This window comes from Hordeum vulgare, chromosome 3H, assembly GCF_904849725.1.
Source record: "Hordeum vulgare subsp. vulgare chromosome 3H, MorexV3_pseudomolecules_assembly, whole genome shotgun sequence".
In the NCBI taxonomy this organism is placed as follows: Eukaryota; Viridiplantae; Streptophyta; class Magnoliopsida; order Poales; family Poaceae; genus Hordeum; species Hordeum vulgare.
The window spans coordinates 388,518,478-388,540,490 of NC_058520.1; the positions used below are offsets into that span (position 1 = coordinate 388,518,478).

Here is a 22,013-nt window from a genome sequence, read left to right on the forward strand (position 1 = left end):
AAATTCCGGAACATTATTTCTAAATTTCGGAACGTTTTCTTTAAATCCGAAACATTTTTTTAAATTTGAGAACATTTTTTCAAAAACTTTGAACATCTTCAAAAATTCCAGATCATTTTTTAAATTATGGAACATTTTTAAAAATTCCGGAACATTTTTTAAAATTCCAGAACAATTTTTCGTATTCCGGAACATTTTTTAAATTCCGGAACATTTTTCAAATTCCGGAACATTTTTTAAAATTCCGTAAGATTTTTCAAATTACAAAACATTTTTTAAATTTCTGAACATTTTCTATATTCCGGATCATTTTTCCAAATTCCAGAACATTTTTTTTAAAACCAGGGCATTTTTCAAATTATGGAACATTTTTTGAAAATCCAGAACATTTTTGAAACAAAAACAGAAAAAAAAATAGAATAAGTCAGTGAAGAAAATAAAAAGACAAAAAGTTCGCGAATTGGTTTAAATTTTGCCGTTGCTGTTAGTTTTGTTTATATTTCGCGTTGTTATTCATTCACGTAGAGGATTCAGTTGGGATGGTTGCCGTAGCTTGTACCTCATCAGGATATTGCCAGTTCGATAACTAGCACGAATACTTTTTGCGATGTTTTATCTCGTGAATCAAAACCATCAAATGGGCCGGCCCAGTGTGAGCTGATGTTTTATCTCGTGAATCAAAACCATCAAATGGGCCGGCCCAATGTGAGCTGCCCCTGTGCGAAGCGACAACTACTTGTGGGCTTGTGGCAATGACCGGCGTATAGAGAATTCCCTTAAAGACGTCAAACAGGATCTGCGCCCCTAGCAGGCCGCGGACCAGGAGAGTTCGGCCGCTCGCTAATCAGCCAAGGTTTTGTTTTGTTTCGTTTTGTGTGTTGTTGGTCTGGTAAAAAACAGCCTGATTTTTCTGGTTATTATAAAATAAAACTATGAAATAAAAATTGGTTTGAAGATTTTTAAAAAGTTCATCCATTGGAAAAACAACTCATCTATTTTAAAAACTGCTCATCAATTTTTGGAAAAAGTTCATCGAGTTTTTTTAAGTTAATGAAAATTGAAAAACGAATTCATCATTTTTTTTAAAGGTATCAATTTGCAAAGAAGTTCATTAATTCTAAAAACGTTTATTTATCTTGAAAAAAGTTCACCGGTTGAAAAGTTCATCAATTTTGAAAAAACAAATCACAAATTTGAGAAAAAAGGTTCATGCGTTTAGAAAAAAGAAAAAGAAAGAATAAACCCGAACAAAACCGTTCCAAGGAAAATAAAATAGAAAATCCCGCGGACAGAAGAGGATATAAGAGGCGCTAGTTTTTTTTAGCAGAGTACAATCGAAGTCGCTCACATACACGAGCGTACACTCACCCCTATAAACGCACGCACGCACACCCTACCCCTATGTGCACCTTCGAGAGACTAAACCGGCACATCATCTTGAGATTGACGAAGTCGTCACTGACGCCTTCGTTGTCTACGGGAACGTCTCCTCACACTAAAAGCACATCGCCGGAAGACCTGAAATAAATCGAAGAAAATGCAAGAATCAATGTCAACTCTGAAACTTAAACTCTAATAGACAGGGAATACCACAGTCCTCCTAACCATCCAACCACGGATTGGTTTGTAAGAGGTCGCTAGTTTGGACGTCGCTATCGCACCTATTTTTGGTACGTTAAGACGGGCCAACCCAGCTGCCAGAAGAGGGGTGTGCTTCAGACCCCCGTTTGCAAACTTGCCTATAACGGACGTCTGAAGCCTCAAACATGATCTGCCCGGGAAACCAGCCCTAGAACAAACTCCAACACGTGGTAGAAATTTTGGACCAAAAGACCCAGTTTAGCAAAGAAAAAAGCCCTTAAATGGCAAAACTCCTCTCATTATGTTGGACCTCCTATGTACCGCCTTCAGCACTCCTCCTCATGAGCCGGCCCATGTAGAATGCGTTGGTCATTAAAAAATCAAAAAAAAAACTTCATAGAATTTTCAAAAGTTTAGATTTGTGAAAAAGTTCAATGATTATGAAAGAAAGTTCACTGGTGTTTGAAATAAGTTCATGGATTTTCAAAAAGTTCATAGAATTCGAAACAAATCATCGATTTTCAAAAAAACTTCATCAATTTTTAAAAATAGTTCATTGATTTTGAAAAAGTTCATGAATTTTAAATCATGTTCACCGATTTTCAGAAAAGTTCACCTGTTTTTTTAAAAGTTCATCGGTTTTCAAAAAAGTTCAACGATTTCAAAAGAGTTCATCAATTTGAAAAAAAGTTCACGGATTAAAACACAAACAGGATCTATAGATGGGTCGGCTATTTGCGGAGCGCTACCGGCGCCGGTTAGCAAAATTTGCCGATAACCGACGCGTGTGGCGCTAAATAGGGTAGATTGGGATTGAGATTAAGAGAAGGAGGGGCCCACCCCCACCTGAAAATCGAAGGGGGGTGGGTGGGGAATTAGTGAAGGAAAGTTATGTAACTCCCTTCGTAACCCTTCTTAGGTGTAGGATTACTGTATGGTGCATACATGGTCTACCTACACCGAATGGAATATCAACATTTGTTCAAGATGATGCATATGTTTTTGGAGCGAACGGTCATAAAGACTTTTACCAAACATAGGAGGTGTTTGGTTCGGATGAAGCAACGGAAATGTAAACGTAATGAAGTTACGTCGTCAGTGTAAGCGTAGTCGAATAAAATCGCAATTTGTTTGGCTAGCGGCTGTAACGCTATCGCTTGCCGGCTCTTGTCCTCGATGCCATCTCCCTCTAGCTCGCGTTGTCACACAGCGAAGCCTTTACCACCGGTGCGATGCTGCTCACAAACCACCGCGCGGTCCTTGTCACCGAAGCGTCGTGACTCCATGGCCTGGAGTTCGTGCGCCCGCCGGGCCATCTCCTGGGTCCTGGCTGCTCCAGGACGCCATAAGTACGCCATGGTGGCATAATTCGCTCCTCAGTTAGCCGCTCACAGCGCCGAATGCAGGCTTGGGCTGGCGTTATACAAGGTGAGCTCGTTCTCGTGTCCACCATTAGGGCGCTCATCAACGTCGTGCTAAGAGCAGGCCTGAAAGGACGTGGATGTCGCCTAGAGGGGGGGGGGTGAATAGGCGCTTTAAAATAATTAAGGTTTAGGCTTGAACAAATGCGGAATAAAACTAACGTTTAATATGTCAAGCACAAAACCTACAAACAACTAGACTCACCTATGTGCACCAACAACTTATGCTAAGCAAGATAAACAACTAAGTGATAGCAAGATATATTACAATAAACAATATGTCTATCACAAAGTAAAGTGCATAAGTAAAGGGTTCGGGTAAGAGATAACCGAGGCACGGGGAGACGATGATGTATTCCGAAGTTCACACCCTTGCGGATGCTAATCTCCGTTAGAGCGGTGTGGAGGCACAATGCTCCCCAAGATGCCACTAAGGTCACCGTAATCTCCTCACGCCCTCGCACACGCAAGATGCCGTGATTCCACTAAGGGACCCTTGAGGGCGGTCACCGAACCCGTACAAATGGCAAACCTTGGGGGAGGTCACCGAACCCGTACACGTGGCAACCCTTGGGGGCGGTTACCGGTACCCGTACAAATTGCTCAGGGCTATCTCCACAACCTAATTGGAGGCCCCGACGCTTGCCCGGAGCTTCACACCACAATGATTGAGCTCGGAGACACCACCAAGCTTCTAGGACGCCAAAGCATCCACGAAGAACAATATCTAGGGTACTAAGTACCAAAGGTAATAAGCTTCTCAAACTTCACTTCCACGTATCACCGTGGAGAACTCAAACCGATGCAACCAATGCAATGGCAAGAGCACACGAAGTGGTCAAGTCCCTCACACTCAAATCCCTCCACAACAACAAAAGCTATGGAGAAATATGAGAGGAAGAACAAGGAGCTCACAAAGAACTCCAAGAGCTAGATCCAAGGGGTTCCCCTCACATAGAGGAGAAAGTGATTGGTGGAGTTGTGGATCTAGATCTCCTCTCTCTTTTCCCTCAAGAACAAGCAAGAATCATTGGAGGGATTGAGAGTTAGCAAGCTCTAAGAATGTCAACAATGGAGGTAGAATAAGAGCTCAACGGATAAGTAAGGCCAAGGGGGAAGAAGACCCCCTTTATATAGTGGGGGAAGGAATCAGACCGTTACCCCCACTTACAGCCCGAGCCCAGCGGTACTACCGCTGACCCTCCGGCGGTACTACCGCTGGCTGCAGCGGTACTACCGTTGGCTGCAGCGGTACTACCGCTGAGCCCATGGTAGCGCAAAGATACTACCGGGCCAACCACCGCCAAGAAAGTCTTCGCAAAAATGTCCGACGCAGTACAACCGCAAAGATGACGAAACTAAAAACTTGGAGCGGTACTACCGCTGGCCAGGGGCGGTACTACCGCTGGGCAGCGGTACTACCGCCAGCTCTAGCGGTACTACCGCTAGGGCCAGCGGTACTACCGCCAACTCTAGCGGTACTACCGCTCGCCACTGAAACAGCTATAACTTTCGCATACGAGCTCCGAATCGAGCAAACCCAAGCTTGTTGGATTCAGGACGACAAGGAAATCTTAAGACCATGCAGATATGAAAATGCCAATGATATAGAGATGCGAGTCCTCTATGAATGAAGAATCCGGCAAAAACTCCAACATCGAAAACATCATAGTAGATGCATATGGACTCCGTTTTCGATGAACTCGAGCTTGTCACGAAGATGACCATAAGCTCTAAAACTCACAAAGAGAAACACCAAACAAGAACCAAGAAGTATGATGTAAGGATGCAAATGGTTTGAGCTCTCAACGAACGATACGATCAAGCTACTCACTTGAGAGCCCCCCTTGATAGTACAACAATCTATCCTAAACAGAAAACCTATCAATGACAAACCAATACCTTGCACCTCGTCCTCCTGAGCTAGATGATGATGATCTTGGCTTCCTCAAGATGGACCATCTTTCTTGATTGCGTTGGCTTGATGAAGACTAGTTGATTGCTCCCCCATACTCACTATGGGTCAGCCATTCTTCAGCATATCTTCACAAGCCCATTGCCACCACAATGGACGACAAGCTTCAAGCATACTATCTTCGTGTTGATCCACTTGAACTTGCACATCGCAATCTTGATGACGATCACAACTTGACGTCATACTTCATGGGTTGTATGAGATCTTTCCTTTGACGCAAGCCCATGGAAACACACCTAACCCTCACATAGAACTCTCACGAAGACCATGGGTTAGTACACAAACACGTAATGGACAATGCTTACCATACCATGGGATCACTTGATCCCTCTCGGTACATCTTGTACGCTTTGTGTGTTGATCATCTTGATTTACTCTTTCTCTTAGATCTTGATCAACCACGTGTCTCTATGACCATACTTTGGATAATACCTTGAATACAATCTTGGTCATCATATAAACTCCTTGAACCCAACAGATGGACTTCAAGAAGTGCCTATGGACAAATCCTATAAATGTAACTTAAGGCAACCATTAGTCCATAGGAATTGTCATCAATTACCAAAACCACATATGGAGATATATGCTCTAACAAGGCCTCCGCCGTCGCGCCGCCGAAGCAGCTGTAGTGTGTGGCTACCCAGGAGGGTTCATGGAGGAGCTGAGTGGAGGGACGAGAGGGCGTCTGTGTCACGGGGCTCCATGCAGGACATGGAGCGAGCCCGGCCGCGGCGGTTGGCTTGCCGGAGGCTATCAAGAAAACCACATCGTGAAAGAAGACCCATGCAAAGAGATAGGATTTTCCTTTTTTCTGCGGTAACGGTTTACCCATGAGTTTGGACGGAATCGAATTACAACTAAGCTGGGATCTGATTCCTCCGTTATTTGATTACACTCGGTCAAAACAAACAAAATCTAACGTTATCTCTTACCGGTGTAAACCGATTACATTACAAAGTAATGAACCAAACACCTCATAGTAACATAATCTCTAGGTCGGTCCACTGCTTCCTTTGACATACGCACTATGTCGGTTCTATATGACTTTACTATTGTTGATACGTCAATTTTTGTTTTTTATTTTCTCAGACTGTTGGTGTTTGATTCTGTATCCAAAGGTATTGTTCACTATGATTTGTATTCACTTGGTACTACATCGTGAGATAATAAAAAGCTATTTTATAGAAAAAATGCAGGAGCTTCCTCATTTGTAATTTTGTATACCAGGACTGTCAGGCCGACAGGTCTGGACCGGACAGCTTGCAAAACTACGTACTTGCTGCTTCGTTTGCAACTACTTGTAGTATTCTGCATCCAGCGTTCAGCTTGTTCGTTGTTTTACTAGCAAGTTGTAAGGTGTGTATTTATCTGAATGTCTGTATTAATATGTTGGCGCCTTGAGAATTAAGCAGTGGACACGAGACCCTGCCAGTAGTAGCTATTGTGCTTGTCTTTCACCGAGCAGTTGCTGCTAAATGCCGATTCATCGTCAAACCAGCAGGTTGGCGCTTGCGATAAAAGTGCATCATGTGAGGCTTAGCCTGATGAGTGACCAGTCGAGTGTTTGTTACTGCATACTATAGTAACTTCATGTACGGAGAGCAGCTGTGCCTTGTGGGGGTGTACCTCCCCGTTGCCTGTATACGTCATATTAGGCCTTGTTCGGTTAATCCCTTCCAGAAGGGAATTGGAGAGGATTGAATGAGATTTAGGTGGAATTTAACTTATAGGGGATTTAATCCCTCTCAATCCCCTCTAAACCCCTTCAAATTTAAAAGAACCGAACAAGGCCTTAGATGGACTGCAACGAAGTAACACTTCTTCCATTTCTAAATATAAATTTTTATAGAGATTTCACTAAAAAAACTACATACGTATGAAACAAAATATGACTATACATATCCGTATGTAATCTTTCTTATATTTAAGAACGAATGGAGTACTACTAATGTACAGGAACCTGTATCAATCAGATTATCAATGCTGCTGTTGTGAGTTGTGACTTGTCAGCAGGACACGCTTGCGTGCGTATAAATCATTCAGGCACCTGCGGAATGCGGTTGTATAAAGAAGAGAAGGTGGACCGGCGCCAAGACAATCTGAGCGTAGATTAGATTCTTGCAAATGGATTCTGCAGCAGTGCAATAAAAGAATGGGACGAGCGCAGAAAGCAATGAAGATTAGGCGAGAGGTGTACACGAAGCTGACCGTAGCGAACGCGACGGTAGGACAAGGAAAGGCCACATGTCCTCCTACGTGTTGGAGCCACCTCTGCGACAGCGCGGTAGGACGCCTGACGTCGGGCGCAGTGCAGTGCAGGGGGGGCGGTGATTGTTTCTGAGCAAGGGCATGTGGATTCAGGCCAGGGCCTCTTTAATTGGCCTATGTCTTGCCATCACAAAATGTAGCACCAGTTATAGTTACCTGAAAATCATTCATTCACGTACAAGTAGGAGAGAAGTGTGGGCATGGAGCACCCATTGTCTTGTCCTAGGGGCGGGGTCACGGCTGATCAAGTCACCGACCGAGCGGGGCAACCTGTTTTGGTGGCCACCGATGGATGCACGGCCGTGAGCGGCAGGGCGGAGATGGATGGATGCATGCATGAATGATTGGACAAGCAAGGAAGGAAGGAAGGAGCACGGGACAAGAGAATCAGAGATGGCGACGGCGTCCGCATGCGGATGCGGGCAGGCAGCGGTTGCGGCCCGGCCGATGCGCGGACAAAGCGCGCCCCTTCCGTTCCGCCCGTGACCGTCGCCCATGTGACCCGGGGCATGTGCGCGCTCGTCTTCTACCGCTCCCCTCTTCCCTTGCCCGGCTGTTCATGGCCAGACGTTGATTCGGTGGGCGGGCTTCCGTTCCTTGACACCACCTTCGCCTTCACCTTCACGTACAACGTTGGTGTGCGCGAGCAGCTCAAAACCGTTGCCACGAGCACGGGAGCACGTACGTATGCTTGAGGAACGGACTAGATGCTAGCTCGTCCCGTCAGTGATCGATCACATGTCTGCCTTTGGTTTTGGCAACCGATCGAGAAGTGGGCACATACACACATAACTCTACTGCGCGCACAGCCATGCCAGAGACGCATCAATCTTCCACCCCACAGCCACAGGTTAATAAAAACAAAAGAGAGGGGATCTGGGATGACTCCTCTTTCTAGTAGATTAAATAAACGTACAGCAAACTCTCTCTATCATTGAACACGGGCGCAAAACCACCGAGGATACCGGGTAAAGCATTCTGTGTACTAAATTCTGGGAAGCAAGTGAGCTCTTAGCTTTGCCTGAGATGACATTCTTGTTTACTTATTACTTCCTTCATTGTTTCTTAGAGCCGCAAACATAACACAAGCATATTGTTTCAGCGAGATGCATGTGCTCTAGTAGAGTCCTCATATTAAGCCGATCGGCAGAATGACCATCCATATAAGAGCTTGGGGGGAAAATGTCCTATTGACGAGTGGGTCTTACGATATGAAGAACACATCACCTCGATAACCTCCATAATGGCATATGGATTTTGGATTAGCTGCCAAACTGGACATACTGGCGGTCTAATTGCACGTGATCTCTTGGACCATGGCCGATTTGTTTCCCCCACAAAATCTGGTGCCGAAACTATTCCTCCCCGCTCGTGAATAAATTGTGTATGCTTCATTCCTGTTTCAGTAAATCGGTGTCAAAGAAGATGCGGAGCAAACGGCATAGATGTGATTATAGCAGAGAGCCAAAAACAGAGAGACTACAGAATATGTCATAAGAGATGCGGTTCAAGTTCTCAACTGACTGCTATAAAGAAATTGTGAAGTACTTCCTCCGTTCACAAATATAAGTTATTTTAGTTATTTCACTACAGACTATGTACAATATGAAATGAGTGAACAAATATTTGTGAACGGATGAAATATTGATTATGACGAGGAACATAAGCAACAAGAAGACATCACTACCATAATACCATTCCCCTGTGCAGCTACAAGACCTTTGCATGCACGTGAGTTGGGGCCCCATTTTCCCCCATTCATTTTCATCTAATCTTGAGAGGCGCAAACATGGCCACCCTCAAGCTGAAGCTTGTTATTTAAAGAGAACCCTCTGTCTTTCCCTCCTCACAAGCAATCCACACCTCTTGTGTATGTTGCCTATCTATCTACTTCCCACGCACGTACAAACACTCTCCACACAGCTAGCCAACAGGTACAACAGACACAAGGATGAAGCTCAGAGTAAAGGGCTTGGGCCTTCTGCTTCTCCTTGTCTTGCTCGCTCTATGCTCCACCATTGATGTCTGCGACGCAAGGAGAGGCAAACATTGGAGGCCAAGGAGCTCACCGAGCTCCTCTCTGCTCAAGAAGAAAGGGAAGACAAAGAAGGGCAGCTCTCACCGGCAGCACGGGAGCAACCGGCGAAGCCCGCCACCAGGCCCTGCTGTTGGCAAAGGATACCCAAGCCCCAATGTACCTGTAACTCCGAGCCAGAGCCCGAAACCAAGCCCTGCCAAGAGCAATGGACATACAAGTCCACCACAGCCTCCATCTCCAAGCTGTGGAAAGGGCACACAGCCACCGCCGCAGCCACCACCTGCGCCTGTGGCCTCACCGGGCGCGGTATTTAACGTGGTTGACTTCGGAGCCAAGGGTGATGGAGTTTCAGACGATACAAAGGTCGGTCAACATCGCTGCCCCTCCCTTAGAATCGTTGTTTTATCCAGAGAGAGAATTCGCTAACTTGTGTAGCATCATGCATTCCCCGACTCACAAATTCTCACTGCCAATTCCATTTTGCATTGCGCATTTCTTTCTGCAATCCATGACAGGTTCCGTGTTGATCAGTCAAGGAAAACTAGGCATGGGCTTTCCCAGATTAGAATTTCGGTGTTTGTATGTTTGGGGTGGCACTTCAGCTAGTGTGAAGATTTGGATTTTTGCCAGACATCACGGCATGCATAATCCACGATCATCTGACTACCCTCGCATATTTCCCAGTGCAGAGCCGCAGGAAATTGTCACTAGTGACATAGCTTTCTCTAGTCAGTATTTACATGACTGCCTGTGCTTACCGGAAATTTTTTATTTGTGTATTTTTGGATTCTTCTGTTGTTCACATGTCCATACTCCAAGCTCGTACGGCTTTTCTTTTATTTTTTTCCTTTCTGAGGAATCACGGTCTCCTGGTGAACAAAGTGGGCATCAATTCAGGGTTAACAAGCAACTAAAAAAACAGGGTTCACAAGAAAAATATCGATATTTTTTCAAGTGTTTTTTGCACGCAAGAAACATATTGATTGCAAAAATTGGGATGAACCTAATATACCTTTTTTTAGTGTTACATAGTTCTGGAAAACCAGTTCTTTAAATATTATCTTAAAAAATTAAAAAGATTGAAATGTTTTATGTAGAGGCATACTTGAAATCCAAAATACATAACAGGAAAAAAGATTCAATGGTAGTTAAATTCTAGAAAACTGGGAGATGCATTGCAAGTTTCCAAAAAATTAAGCTTCGACCAACATTCAACAGTGTATTTGGGCTTCTTTTCAGCCAAAAGAAATTCTCGCTTTCTAGGTAGTGGCACAGTGGAAGTATATACTATGATTAGCTTAGGGATCTGAGCTCTACAAGTGCGTTTTGCCGCTGGGTTCATTTTATGGTACTAGAGTCTAGTCTTTTGAGAACAAAACTCTAATAAATTACTGTGCATGCAGGCTTTTCAATCAGCGTGGGCTGCTGCGTGCAAGCAGGGAGCGTCTACAGTTCTCGTACCATCAGAACTAGAGTTCCTTGTAGGGCCAATCTCGTTTTCTGGGCCTTACTGCAAACCAAACATTCTTTTCCAGGTAATTCTGCACCTAATGCCAAATATATACCTGAACAAGCTTTCTCCATTAGTTGCATTGAACAATACAACTCCTTATTCTAGAGAAGTGGTAGGTTTTTACAACACCTGCAGGCCCACATTATTCTAGCGATAAAGTTTCTATGTTACTCCCTCCGTTCCTAAATATAAGTCTGTTAGAGATTTCACTACAGGCTACATACGGAGCAAAATAAATGAATCTACACTCTAAAATATGTCTATATATATATATATGTAGTCCCTAGTAGAATCTCCTAAAAGACTTATATTTAGTAACGGAGGGAGTAGTATAGATACACCATCCTATTTACTCTTATATATGCAGGGAAAATGATCTCTTGATGTTATGGGCATGTAAAAGATTGCAATGCTACATCCGATATGTCAAAATAACTCAAAGTTTCTTCATGTTTAAGACCGTAAAACATTTCCAATGAAACATAATAATTTAAATTGTTTCTATGTCTAAGACCATACCACAGCAGGTTTCAAGTGGCGGGCTATTTGAAATAAAAATGAAACGAAATTTTTCATGTGTACAAAGAGAAACAAACTCCAATCTGGCAAAGGTGAAACACAAAAACATAATGGGGCTAAATGATGTGCTAATTTTGTAGCTGGAAGGAACGATCTTAGCCCCAACAAATGCTAAAGCATGGGGTTCTGGCTTGCTTCAATGGCTTGAATTCACCAAACTAAGTGGATTATCAATTCAAGGCAGTGGCACCATAAATGGTAGGGGGCAACAGTGGTGGACCTACTCAGACCCAAATGACGATGAGGATGACGACACAGTAAGACCCGACCATCTAGTATTACTAGATCACTCAATTCAAAAGTTGGTCTATTAATCACTAACCTTGGATACATTCCAGCAGTACAATCAGGAGCTTGAAAGGATGCCACGGGTTAAACCTACGGTAAGATCAGTATCTTTAGTGCACTTTCAGAACTGTATACCAAAACAAACCTCTCACAGTTTTGATTCCATACTCTGATGCAGGCATTGAGGTTCTATGGTTCTTCAAATGTCGTAGTGGCTGGCATCACAATTGTCAACAGCTCACAGTGCCATCTCAAGTTTGACAACTGTCAAGGGGTGCTGGTCCACGACCTGACAATATCCTCCCCTGAGAACAGTCTCAACACCGACGGAATACACCTGCAGAACTCCAAAGATGTCAGCATTCATCATACCAACTTGGCTTGCGGTAATTCCTCTTTATGACTAACTTCAAGAAGAATTTTGTTTTGCCAATCTAGCATGCATTCATATTATGTTTAGCAATTTTGTTTTGCCAACACGGGTCCACGTGAAACATATCTTCAACAAGAATTTGAGAACACAAGACAATTTATATATTCCAATAAACTACAGTATAATATAAGGCATATGATCAACTGAAAGCATGTCCCTCTGTTCTGCAAGCTCTGCAGTGCAGGGACAGTTCCAGACTTAGGGTACACTGGAAAAAGGCGGTGAATCATATCGAAGCATCTTTTGCAGTAACACACAAATGGTACAATAAGTATATAGCACAGATCACATGGCATCTTTTGTCTTGTTCGATGCAGGTGACGATTGCATCTCCATCCAGACAGGATGTAGCAACATATACATACACAATGTGAATTGTGGACCAGGCCATGGAATCAGCATTGGTGGACTAGGCCGGGACAACACAAAAGCATGCGTCTCTAATGTTACAGTAAGAGATGTCAACATGTTCAGAACAATGACTGGTGTCAGAATCAAGACCTGGCAGGTAAGATCAGAAAGAGCATGCAGAATAAACTCATGATACCTACTGAGCTAAGCCAATTGAATTCTCCTTGCAGGGTGGTATAGGGCTGGTTCAAGACATAAGGTTCTCAAACATACAAGTCTCCGAAGTTCAAACACCTATTATGATAGACCAGTTCTATTGCGACAAAAGAACCTGCACAAATCAAACATCAGCAGTGGCGGTATCAGGCGTTCAGTATGAGAATATCAGAGGGACATTTACAATCAAGCCTCTCCATTTTGCATGCAGTGACAGCTCACCTTGTTCAGGGATCACACTTACCGGAGTACAACTTAAACCCGTGCAAATAGCGCACTACCACCTAAACAATCCATTCTGTTGGCAAGCTTTTGGGGAACTCTTCACGCCAACCATCCCTCCCATAGCTTGTCTGCAGATTGGAAAACCTGCTGGGAACAACTTGCAGTCATACCATGACATATGCTGAAACACAGATAGTATCCTCATCCATTAGTTGGTGCTTATCCGTGAGTGGTCGTTGTGATGCTTCCGACCCTTTGCACCATTGCTTCGTCATGTGCATATATACACAGTTAATTTATGTTTTGTTATCATGGCAAGTGTGTCATGTTTGTGGTAAAGCAAACATAGATATTTTCATATAAAATGGGCAGGCAGACAGATTATGTGTGTTAGCTGAAAAAATATAGATCATATTATTCTATGCTAATACAAAGTATACAACAACAACAAAGCCTTTAGTTCCAAACAAGTTGGGTAGACTAGAGGTGAAACCCATAAGATATCGCAACCATGGTTCTGGCACATGGATAGTGTTAAGCTTCATGCACTAGCCACTCCAATCAAAAGTCCGAATTAATGAAAAGGGCTAGGCAATCCACCATACACTTCAACACCCCCTCTCACTTGTGACGCGGAAAGTCAACACATGGATAAACTCAGAGGTATGGCTCAAGAGGCCTATACGTGGACAAAGGGGAGCATCAGCAAATTTTTTGATAAATTGTGAAAGCCACGACTTGAACTCAAGACCTTGGACTCTAATACCATGTTAAGCTTCATGCACTAGCTAACGCAACCAAAAGTCCGAACAAATGGAAAGGGCTAGGCAATCCACATATACACTTCAACAGATAGCAAGCTTCCACGCACCCCTGTCCATGGCTAGTTCTTTAGCGATACTTCAGTCCTTCAAAACTCTCTTACAGACTCCTCCCATGCCAAGTTCGGCCTACCCCAATCTCTCCTGACATTATCAACACGTTTTAGTCGTCCGCTCTGCGCTGGAGTAAGCATGTGCTAAATATGCCCAAACCATCTTAAACGATGTTGGACAATGGCTAGTTCTTTAGTGATACTCCAGCCTTCAGAACTCTCTTACAGACTCCTCCCATGTCAAGTTCATCCTACCCTGATCTCTCTTGACATTATCAGCATGCTTTAGCCGTCCGTTATGCACCATCTCAAATGATGTTGGACAAGCTTCTCTTCAATAGGTGTTACCCCGACTCTATCTCGTATATCATCATTTTGGACCCGGTCCTTCTTTGTGTGGCCACACATCCATCTCAACATGCACATCTCCACCACACCTAACTATTGAACATGTCGCCTTTTAGTCGGCCAACAGTAAGTCATACAACATTGCGGGTCGAATTGCCGTCCTATAGAACCTGCCTTTTAGCTTTTGTGGCACTCTCTTGTCACAGAGAAAGCCAGAAGCTTGGCGCCGTTTCATCCATACGACTTTGGTTCGATGGTTCACATTTTCATCGATATTCCCATCCTTCTGCGACACTGACCCCAAATATCGAAAGGTGTCCTTCTGAAGCACCGCCTGCCCATCAAGGCTAACCTCCTCCTCCTCATGCCTAGTAGTACTGAAACCACACCTCGTGTACTCGGTTTTAGTTCTACTAAGTCTAAAACCTTTTGATTCGAAGGTTTGTCTCCATAGCTCTAACTTCCTATTAACCCATGTCCGCACTATCATCAACTAGCACCGCTTCATCTGTAAAGATCATACATCATGAGATATGTCCTTATATATCCCTTGTGACCTCATGCATCGCCAAGGCAAAAAAGATAAGGGCTCAAAGCTGACCGTGGTGCAGTCCTATTTTAATCAAAAAGGCACCTGTGTCGCTATCACTTGTACGAACACTACGACATTATTGTACATGTTCTTAATGAGAGTAATGTAATTTGTTGGGACTTTGTGTTTCTCCAAGGCCCACCATGACATTCTACGGTGTCTTAGCATAGGCCTTCTCCAAGTTAATGAACACCATGTGTAGGTCCATCTTCTGCTCCCTGTATCTCTCCATAAATTGTCATACCAAGAAAATGGCTTCCATGGTCGACCTCCCAGATATGAAACTAAACTGATTTTTGGTCACGCCTGTCATTCTTCTTAAGCGGTGCTCAATGACTCTCTCGTTGAAAGGACGTGGATGTCGCCTAGAGGGGGGTGAATATGCATTTTAAAATAATTACGGTTTAGGCTTAAACAAATGCAGAATAAAACTAGCATTTAATAAGTCAAGCACGAAATCTAAAACAACTAGGCTCATCTATGTACACCTACAACTTATGCTAAGCAAGATAAACAACTAAGTGATAGCAAGATATATAACGAGAAACAATATGACAGTCACAAAGTAAAGTGCATAAGTAAAGGGCTCGGGTAAGAGATAACCGAGGCACGCGAAGACGACGATGGATCCCGAAGTTCACACCCTTGCGGATGCTAATCTCTGTTTGAAGCAGTGTGGAGGCACAATGCTCCCCAAGAAGCCACTAGGGCTACCGTAATCTCCTCACGCCCACGCACAATGCAAGATGACGTGATTCCACTACGGGACCCTTGAGGGCGGTCACCAAACCCGTACAAATGGCAACCCTTGGGTGCGGTCACCGAACCGGTACACTTTGGTAACCTTTGGGGACGGTCACCGGAACCCGTACAAATTGCTCGGGGCAATCTCCACAACCTAATTGGAGACCCCGATGCTTGCCCGGAGCTTTACATCACAATGATTCAGCTCCAAGGCACCACCAACCTTCTAGGGCGCCAAAGCACCCAAGAGGAACAAGCTCTAGGGTACCAAGCACCCAAGAGTAATAAGATTCTCAACTTTTCACTTCCACGTATCACCATGGAGAACTCAAACCGATGCAACCAATGCAATGGCAAGAACACACGAAGTGGTCAAGTCCCTCACTCCCAAATCCCACCACAACAACAAAAGCTGTGGAGGGATATGAGAAGAACAACAAGGAGATCACAAAGAACTCCAAGATCTAGATCCAAGGGGTTCCCCTCACAAAGAGGAGAAAGTGATTGGTGGAAACGTAGATCTAGGTCTCCTCTCTCTTTTCCCTCAAGAACTGGCAAGAGCCATTGGAGGGATTAAGAGATAGCAAGCTCGAAGAAGGTCAACAATGGGGGAAGAACACGAGCTCAAAAGATAAGGTTCAATGGGGAAGAAGAACCCCTTTTATAGGAGGAAAAAATCCAACCGTTACCCCCTCAGCCCGCACACAAGCGGTACTACCGCTTGGGCGGCTGAGCCAGCCGCATAGAGCAATGGCACGAGGCCACGAGGCAGTAGTGCCGCCGGAGCGGTGCTACCGCTTGGGTTGCAGAGCAGCAACTCTACAAATAGAGGGGCGGTAGGAGCGAATGTAGTTCCGCCTAAGCGGTACCACCGCTTGCGAGAGCAATACTACCGTAGATAATAGGTAGTACCACGCCCTATTGCCGCTCGTAGTTTGCTGAGGGTTCTATGCCCAGAAAGAAGGGCGGTAGTAGCACAGTAGTAACATGTGGTACTACCGCTTGGGAGCAGTACTATCGCGTCGTACTACCGACCAGAAACCACTCAGTCCGACACGAAAAGTCGAGACACCGAAGCCAGCGGTACATCGTGTGGTACTGCGCAATGGCACTACCGCCCATAAACGGTACTACCGTAGATAAGAGGTAGTACCGTTGCCTTACACGGTACTTCCACTTGGCTCCTTCCGGAACAGAGAAACAGATGAATGCAGGAACACCAGAACTGTCATAACTTCTGCAAATGAGCTCCGAGTTGAGCAAACTCAAGCTTGTTGGATAGATGACGACAAATACTATCCAAATAGCGACTGATTATATTAAAAAGAGGCAGGGGGAGTGTGTCTATGATATAGAGGAGTGATGGTAGAAACGAGGGTTCTACCGGGTCTTGGCCGGAGGTTGTAGGGGAAAGAGGGGATCGGCTGTGGTCGCCGGCGCAGGGGCGCCATCTTGCACGGATGGGGGCGGCGGCGCGATGGAAGAGGCGGCTAGGGTTAGGGCACCGGCTCCTAGTTGGAGCCGATCAAAATAGATTGATCTTTGCTTAATCTCAAAAGCGTTGATTACATGACTATATATAAGTTCCCTAGGCTATAATAAATTGGGCTAAGCCCCTATATTATTAGGGTAACTGGGCCAGTTTGGCTAACTGGGCCTCTGGTCATAACATTTCTCCCCGCTTGCGCAAACAGCTCGTCCTCGAGCTGGACATCTAGAAAATGTTGGCGGAACTCCTTGAGCTGCTCCCAAGGTGCCTTCGGAGGGTTGAGCTGGTCCAAAGTACGTCGTGCATCAAGGCCTGGAATGTCGCCGGCGCATTTGAGAGACCAAAAGGCATCACCAAAAACTCGAAGTGATCGTGATGGTAGCCAGAACGCAAGTCGAGCGTAGGGAATAAGCGTGGCCCTGGCGGCTCTTCCCGGAGCTCCTCCACGACCGGTATAGGAAAATTGATCCTCGTCGTCGTGGCAGTGAGAGCACGGTAATCGAGGCAGAAACGCCACGAGCCCTCGGGCTTGTGAACAAGGAGCACCGGTAAAAGGTCGTCGTGCCGCTGCAGGAGATGAGCCAACAGGGGCGGCTCGGAGTCTGCTATGGCGGTCGACAGCTGAGAGGGAACTGCTGGAGAAGTGCCACCCTCGCCCTTCCACTGCACCATGCGCCCTTGACGCCAGAAAGTCATGGTCAGTGCGTCGAAGTCCCAAAGGATGGGTCCGAGCGTCCGCAAGAAGTCGACGCCGAGGATGAAGTCGTAGTCGCCCAAGTCGATGCCGATGCACGTGATGGCGAAGGACTCGTCGCCGATGAGGATTGGAACCTGTTGCGCAATTCCGTGGCAGCGGAGACGGTCACCATTAGCCACGGTAACTCGGAGCTGCTCGCCGCCCGTCGGCTGGAGGGCCAGGCGACGCATAATAGACGCGGGCAGGAAGTTGTGTGTAGAGCCCGTGTCCAGGACAACTAAGAGGCACTCCCCATTAACCGTCACTGGCAACAACGTTGTTTCCGCTCGTATGCTGGCAAGGGCATGCAGGGAGACCACGAGAGCGGTGGCTGACGCCGGGGCTGCCGCCTCGGCAAGCTCGGAGGGAGTTGTATCCTCCGTAACATAGTCGTCCGCCTCCAGGTAGAAGAGGCGCGGGCAGACGAGGCCTGGCACGTAGGGCTCATCGCAGTTGAAACATAACCCCTGGCGACGACGCTCGTTTTGTTCGGCCGGGGTTAGCCGACGGAACGGTCGAGTTGCTGCTGTAGCGGGCGTCCTTGTCGCCGGCTGGGCAGGCCGGCTGGGTGCAGACATAGCCGGCTGAGGGGGTGGGCGACGTGCCTGGGCCGGGAACGCCTGCTGCATAGCCACCGCCCGCTGCTCGAACGTGCGGGCATAGTACATGGCCGTCTGGATGTCCTGTGGTCCGCGCATCTCGACGTCCACGCGGATGTGGTCGGGGAGGCCCCCGACGAAGAGCTCAGCCCACTGGCGAGTCGTCACGCCAGGCGCGTGACACGCCAGGGCCTGGAAGCGGTCAGCGAAGTCCTGCACCGTGGAGGTGAAGGGTAGGCGGCCAAGCTCCGCCAACCGGCTCCCTTGGATCAAAGGCCCGAAGCGTGGGAGGCAGAGCTCGCGGAAACGCTCCCATGGAGGCATGCCGCCCTCGTCCTGCTCGAGAGCGTAATACCACGTTTGTGCGGCGCCTCGGAGGTGATAGGAAGCGAGCCAGGTGCGATCCAACACTGGCGTCCGTTGCCCCCGAAAAAACTGATCACATTGGTTGAGCCAGCTCAGGGGGTCCTCAGTGCCGTCATAGGTGGCGAAGTCCAGTTTGGCGAACCGCGGCGGCGTGTGGGTAGGGCCGCCCTGGTAGTACGGCTCGTCGGCGCGGTGTAGTGCAGGGGTCGGCGCCGGGTACCCATCAGGGCCGGCGAAGCTGGAGGGCACGCCGTAATGCAGGGGTGGCGCCGGTGGCGACTGGATGTGCGGCGACGCCGAGGCCGTCGTGTACACCGGCTGTGACGACACGATCACCCAGGCCGGTAGAGGCGACGGCGAGGGGGGAAACCGGAGCTGGTGGATCGGCACCCCCCGCGCAAAGGTAGGGCCCGGCCCGGAGGTGGTTTGTGGCGGCGGCGGCAGTTGCAGGGTCGGCTGCAGCGGCCCGGCCGAGGGTGGCGAAGGCAGCTGCAGTGTTGGCTGCAGCGGCCAGGCGAGCGCGGCGGTTGCCGCCAGCTGTGGCGGCTGCTAGGGCATCCACGACGGCCCGGCGCGGTCTGGTGGTGGCGCAACCGGCTGCGGCCCGTAGGGGGCGGCCAGGTAGAGCCGGATACCCTGAACGGCGGTGGCCAAGTCACGGATCGCGCCGGTCAATTCCTCCGGGGTGAGGACAGCAGGAAGCGGCGCGGCAGAAGAGGCCGGCGCGGGTAGTTGCGGAACGCCAGACGTGGTGGTCATCGGGGTGGTGGTGGTGGACGGCAGCGGAAGGGTTGAGGTGGGCGGCGGCGAAGACATGATCGCACCGAAGCTATCTGATACCAAACTGGTAGAAACTAGGGTTCTACCGGGTCTTTGCCGGAGGTTGTAGGGGAAAGAGGGGATCGGCTGTGGTCGCCGGCGCAGGGGCGCCGTCTCGCACGGATGGGGGCGGCGGCGCGATGGAAGAGGCGGCTAGGGATAGGGCACCGGCTCCTAGTTGAAGCCGATCAAAATAGATTGATCTTTGCTTAATCTCAAAAGCGCTGATTACATGACTATATATAAGTTCCCTAGGCTATAATAAACTGGGCTAAGCCCCTAATATTATTAGGATAACTGGGCCAGTTTGGCTAACTGGGCCTCTGGTCATAACAAGTGAAACCTCCATCATAGAAGCACCGGCATAAACCCCAACATCGAAAACACCATAGAAGATGCATATGGACTCCGTTCTCGATGAACTCGACCTTGTCATGAAGATGACCATAAGCTCTAAAACTCGCAAATAGAAACATCAAACAAGAATCAAGAAAGATGATGCAAGGATGCAAATGGTTTGAGCTCTCAATGAACGATACGGTCAAGCTACTCACTTGAGAGCTCCCCTTGATAGTACGGCAATCGATCCTATAACCCGGTCTCCCAACTAACACCCTGAGACCGGTAAAATAGAAAACCTATAAAGGATAGACCTTTGCCTTGCGCATAGTCCACTTGAGCTAGATGATGACGATCTTGTCCTCAAGATGGACACATTTCTTGATTGCGCCGGCTCGATGAATACAAGTAGATTGCTCCCCCATACTCGACTATGGGTGAGCCACTCTTCGGCACATCTTCACAAGTCCATTGTGACCACAATGGACGTCAAGCTTCAATCATGATCTCTTCATGATGCTCCACTTGAACTTGCACACCGCAAACTTGATGATGATCACCACTTGATGTCATCCTCCATGGGTTGTATGAGATCTTCCTCTTGACGCAATCCCATGGACACATGCCTAACCCCACATAGAACTCTCACGAAGACCATGGGTTAGTACACAAAGCGCAATGGACAATGCTTACCATACCATGGGATCACTTGATCCCTCTCGGTACATCATGTACGCTTTGTGTGTTGATCAACTTGATTCACACTTTGACTTAGTCTTGATCAACCTTGAGACTTATTTTCGCTCTTCATAAAGATGATGTCTTGAAGGTAAACATGAATGTTCGCACAATCTTGTTCTTCAAGACATGCTTGCAATAAGCTTAACTCTCACATGACCAATCTTTGGATAAAACCTTAAATACCACCTTGATCGGCATATAAACTCCTTGAAACCAACAAATGGACTTCAAGAAGTGCCTATGGACAAATCCTTCGAATATAACTCAAGGCAACCATTAGTCCATAGGGATTGTCATCAATTACCAAAACCACACATGGAGAAATATGCCCTAACACCCATAGCTTCATTGTATGGCTCATCGGCTTAATTCCACGGTAATTAGTACAACTCTAAGCATCCCCCTTGTTCTTGAAGATTGGTACTAATAGACTTTGTCTCCATTCTTCTAGCATCTTGTTTGCCTGAAAAATGAGGTTGAAAAGATTAGTTAGCCATACTATCACTATCACTATGTCTCGAGGCCTCTCCACACGTCAACAGGATACAATCAGGGGCCATCGCCTTGCCTCCTTTCATCCTTTTTAAAGCCTCAACCTCAGACTCCTGGATTCGCCGTACAAAACGCATACTGGTATCATCAAAGGAGTTGTCCAGTTCAATGGTAGAGCTCTCATTCTCCCCATTGAACAGCTTGTCGAAGTACTCATGTCATCTATGATTAATCTCCTCATCCTTCACGAGCTGGTCTGCTCCGTCCTTGATGCATTTGACTTGGTCGACATCCCTTGTCTTCCTCTCTCTAATCTTGGCCATCTTATAGATGTCCCTTTCGCCTTCCTTCATGCTAACCGATGGTAGAGGTCCTCATACGCCCGACCCCTTGCTTCACTCACAGCTCGCTTTGCGTCCATTGCCATCTAATACTTCTCTATGTTGTCTACACTCCTATCCAGGTAAAGGTGTCTGAAACAATCTTTCTGCTCCTTAATAGCCTCTTGGACATCATCATTCCACCACCAAGTATTTTTAGCTTCTTCTACTTCCCATGGGCACTCCAAACTCCTCTAAGGCCACATTAAGAATGCAAGTCGCCATCTTCATCCACATATTGTCTGCATCACCTCCTTCCTCCCAACGGGCCTCCTTAATGACCCTCTTCTTGAACGCTGAGCTACCTCCCCCTGGAGCTTCCACCACTTCTTTCTAGCGACTTTGGCATGCTTATCCTGCTAGAAACGAATCCAAAAGCGGAAGTCAACCACCACAAGCTTGTGCCGAGGGACAACATTCTCTCCGGGTATCATCACCTTACAATCTAGGCCCGCCCGCCTGTCTTCTCTCCTTGAGAGAATGAAGTCAATCTGACTAGAGTGTTGACCACTACTAAAAGTCACCAGATGTGATTCTCTCTTTTTAAAGAGGGTATTAGCTACGATCATGACGTAAGCTAGAGCAAAGCTTAAGTCAACTTCTCCT

General features: G+C 46.8%; 1 protein-coding gene and 2 long non-coding RNA genes across 5 annotated transcripts; 1 reads left to right on the forward strand and 2 right to left on the reverse strand.

The window, feature by feature from the left end:
- Positions 1–6,803: 6,803 nt before the first annotated feature.
- Positions 6,804–7,578, reverse strand: LOC123440011. The gene is made up of 2 exons (XR_006630253.1): positions 7,186–7,578; positions 6,804–7,108 (listed from the first exon to the last, which is right to left on the reverse strand). It is a non-coding gene; the product is annotated as an uncharacterized LOC123440011 (long non-coding RNA).
- A 522-nt stretch (positions 7,579–8,100) lies between these two features.
- Positions 8,101–11,924, reverse strand: LOC123443941. 2 transcript variants are annotated; one of them, XR_006630890.1, is made up of 4 exons: positions 11,832–11,924; positions 11,698–11,753; positions 10,042–10,152; positions 8,101–8,642 (listed from the first exon to the last, which is right to left on the reverse strand). It is a non-coding gene; the product is annotated as an uncharacterized LOC123443941 (long non-coding RNA). The 2 variants fall into 2 exon arrangements; XR_006630891.1 differs by lacking the exon at positions 10,042–10,152.
- Positions 8,976–13,267, forward strand: LOC123443940 (polygalacturonase At1g48100-like). 2 transcript variants are annotated; one of them, XM_045120505.1, is made up of 7 exons: positions 8,976–9,646; positions 10,687–10,818; positions 11,456–11,632; positions 11,714–11,758; positions 11,842–12,049; positions 12,414–12,604; positions 12,678–13,267. In XM_045120505.1, exons 1-7 carry the CDS (start codon positions 9,197–9,199, stop codon positions 13,071–13,073), a joined length of 1,599 nt encoding a protein of 532 aa, XP_044976440.1. In that variant the 5' UTR covers positions 8,976–9,196; the 3' UTR covers positions 13,074–13,267. The 2 variants fall into 2 exon arrangements, with proteins under 2 accessions (XP_044976440.1, XP_044976441.1); XM_045120506.1 differs by having other exon boundaries at positions 8,978–9,646; positions 11,717–11,758.
- Positions 13,268–22,013: the final 8,746 nt, after the last annotated feature.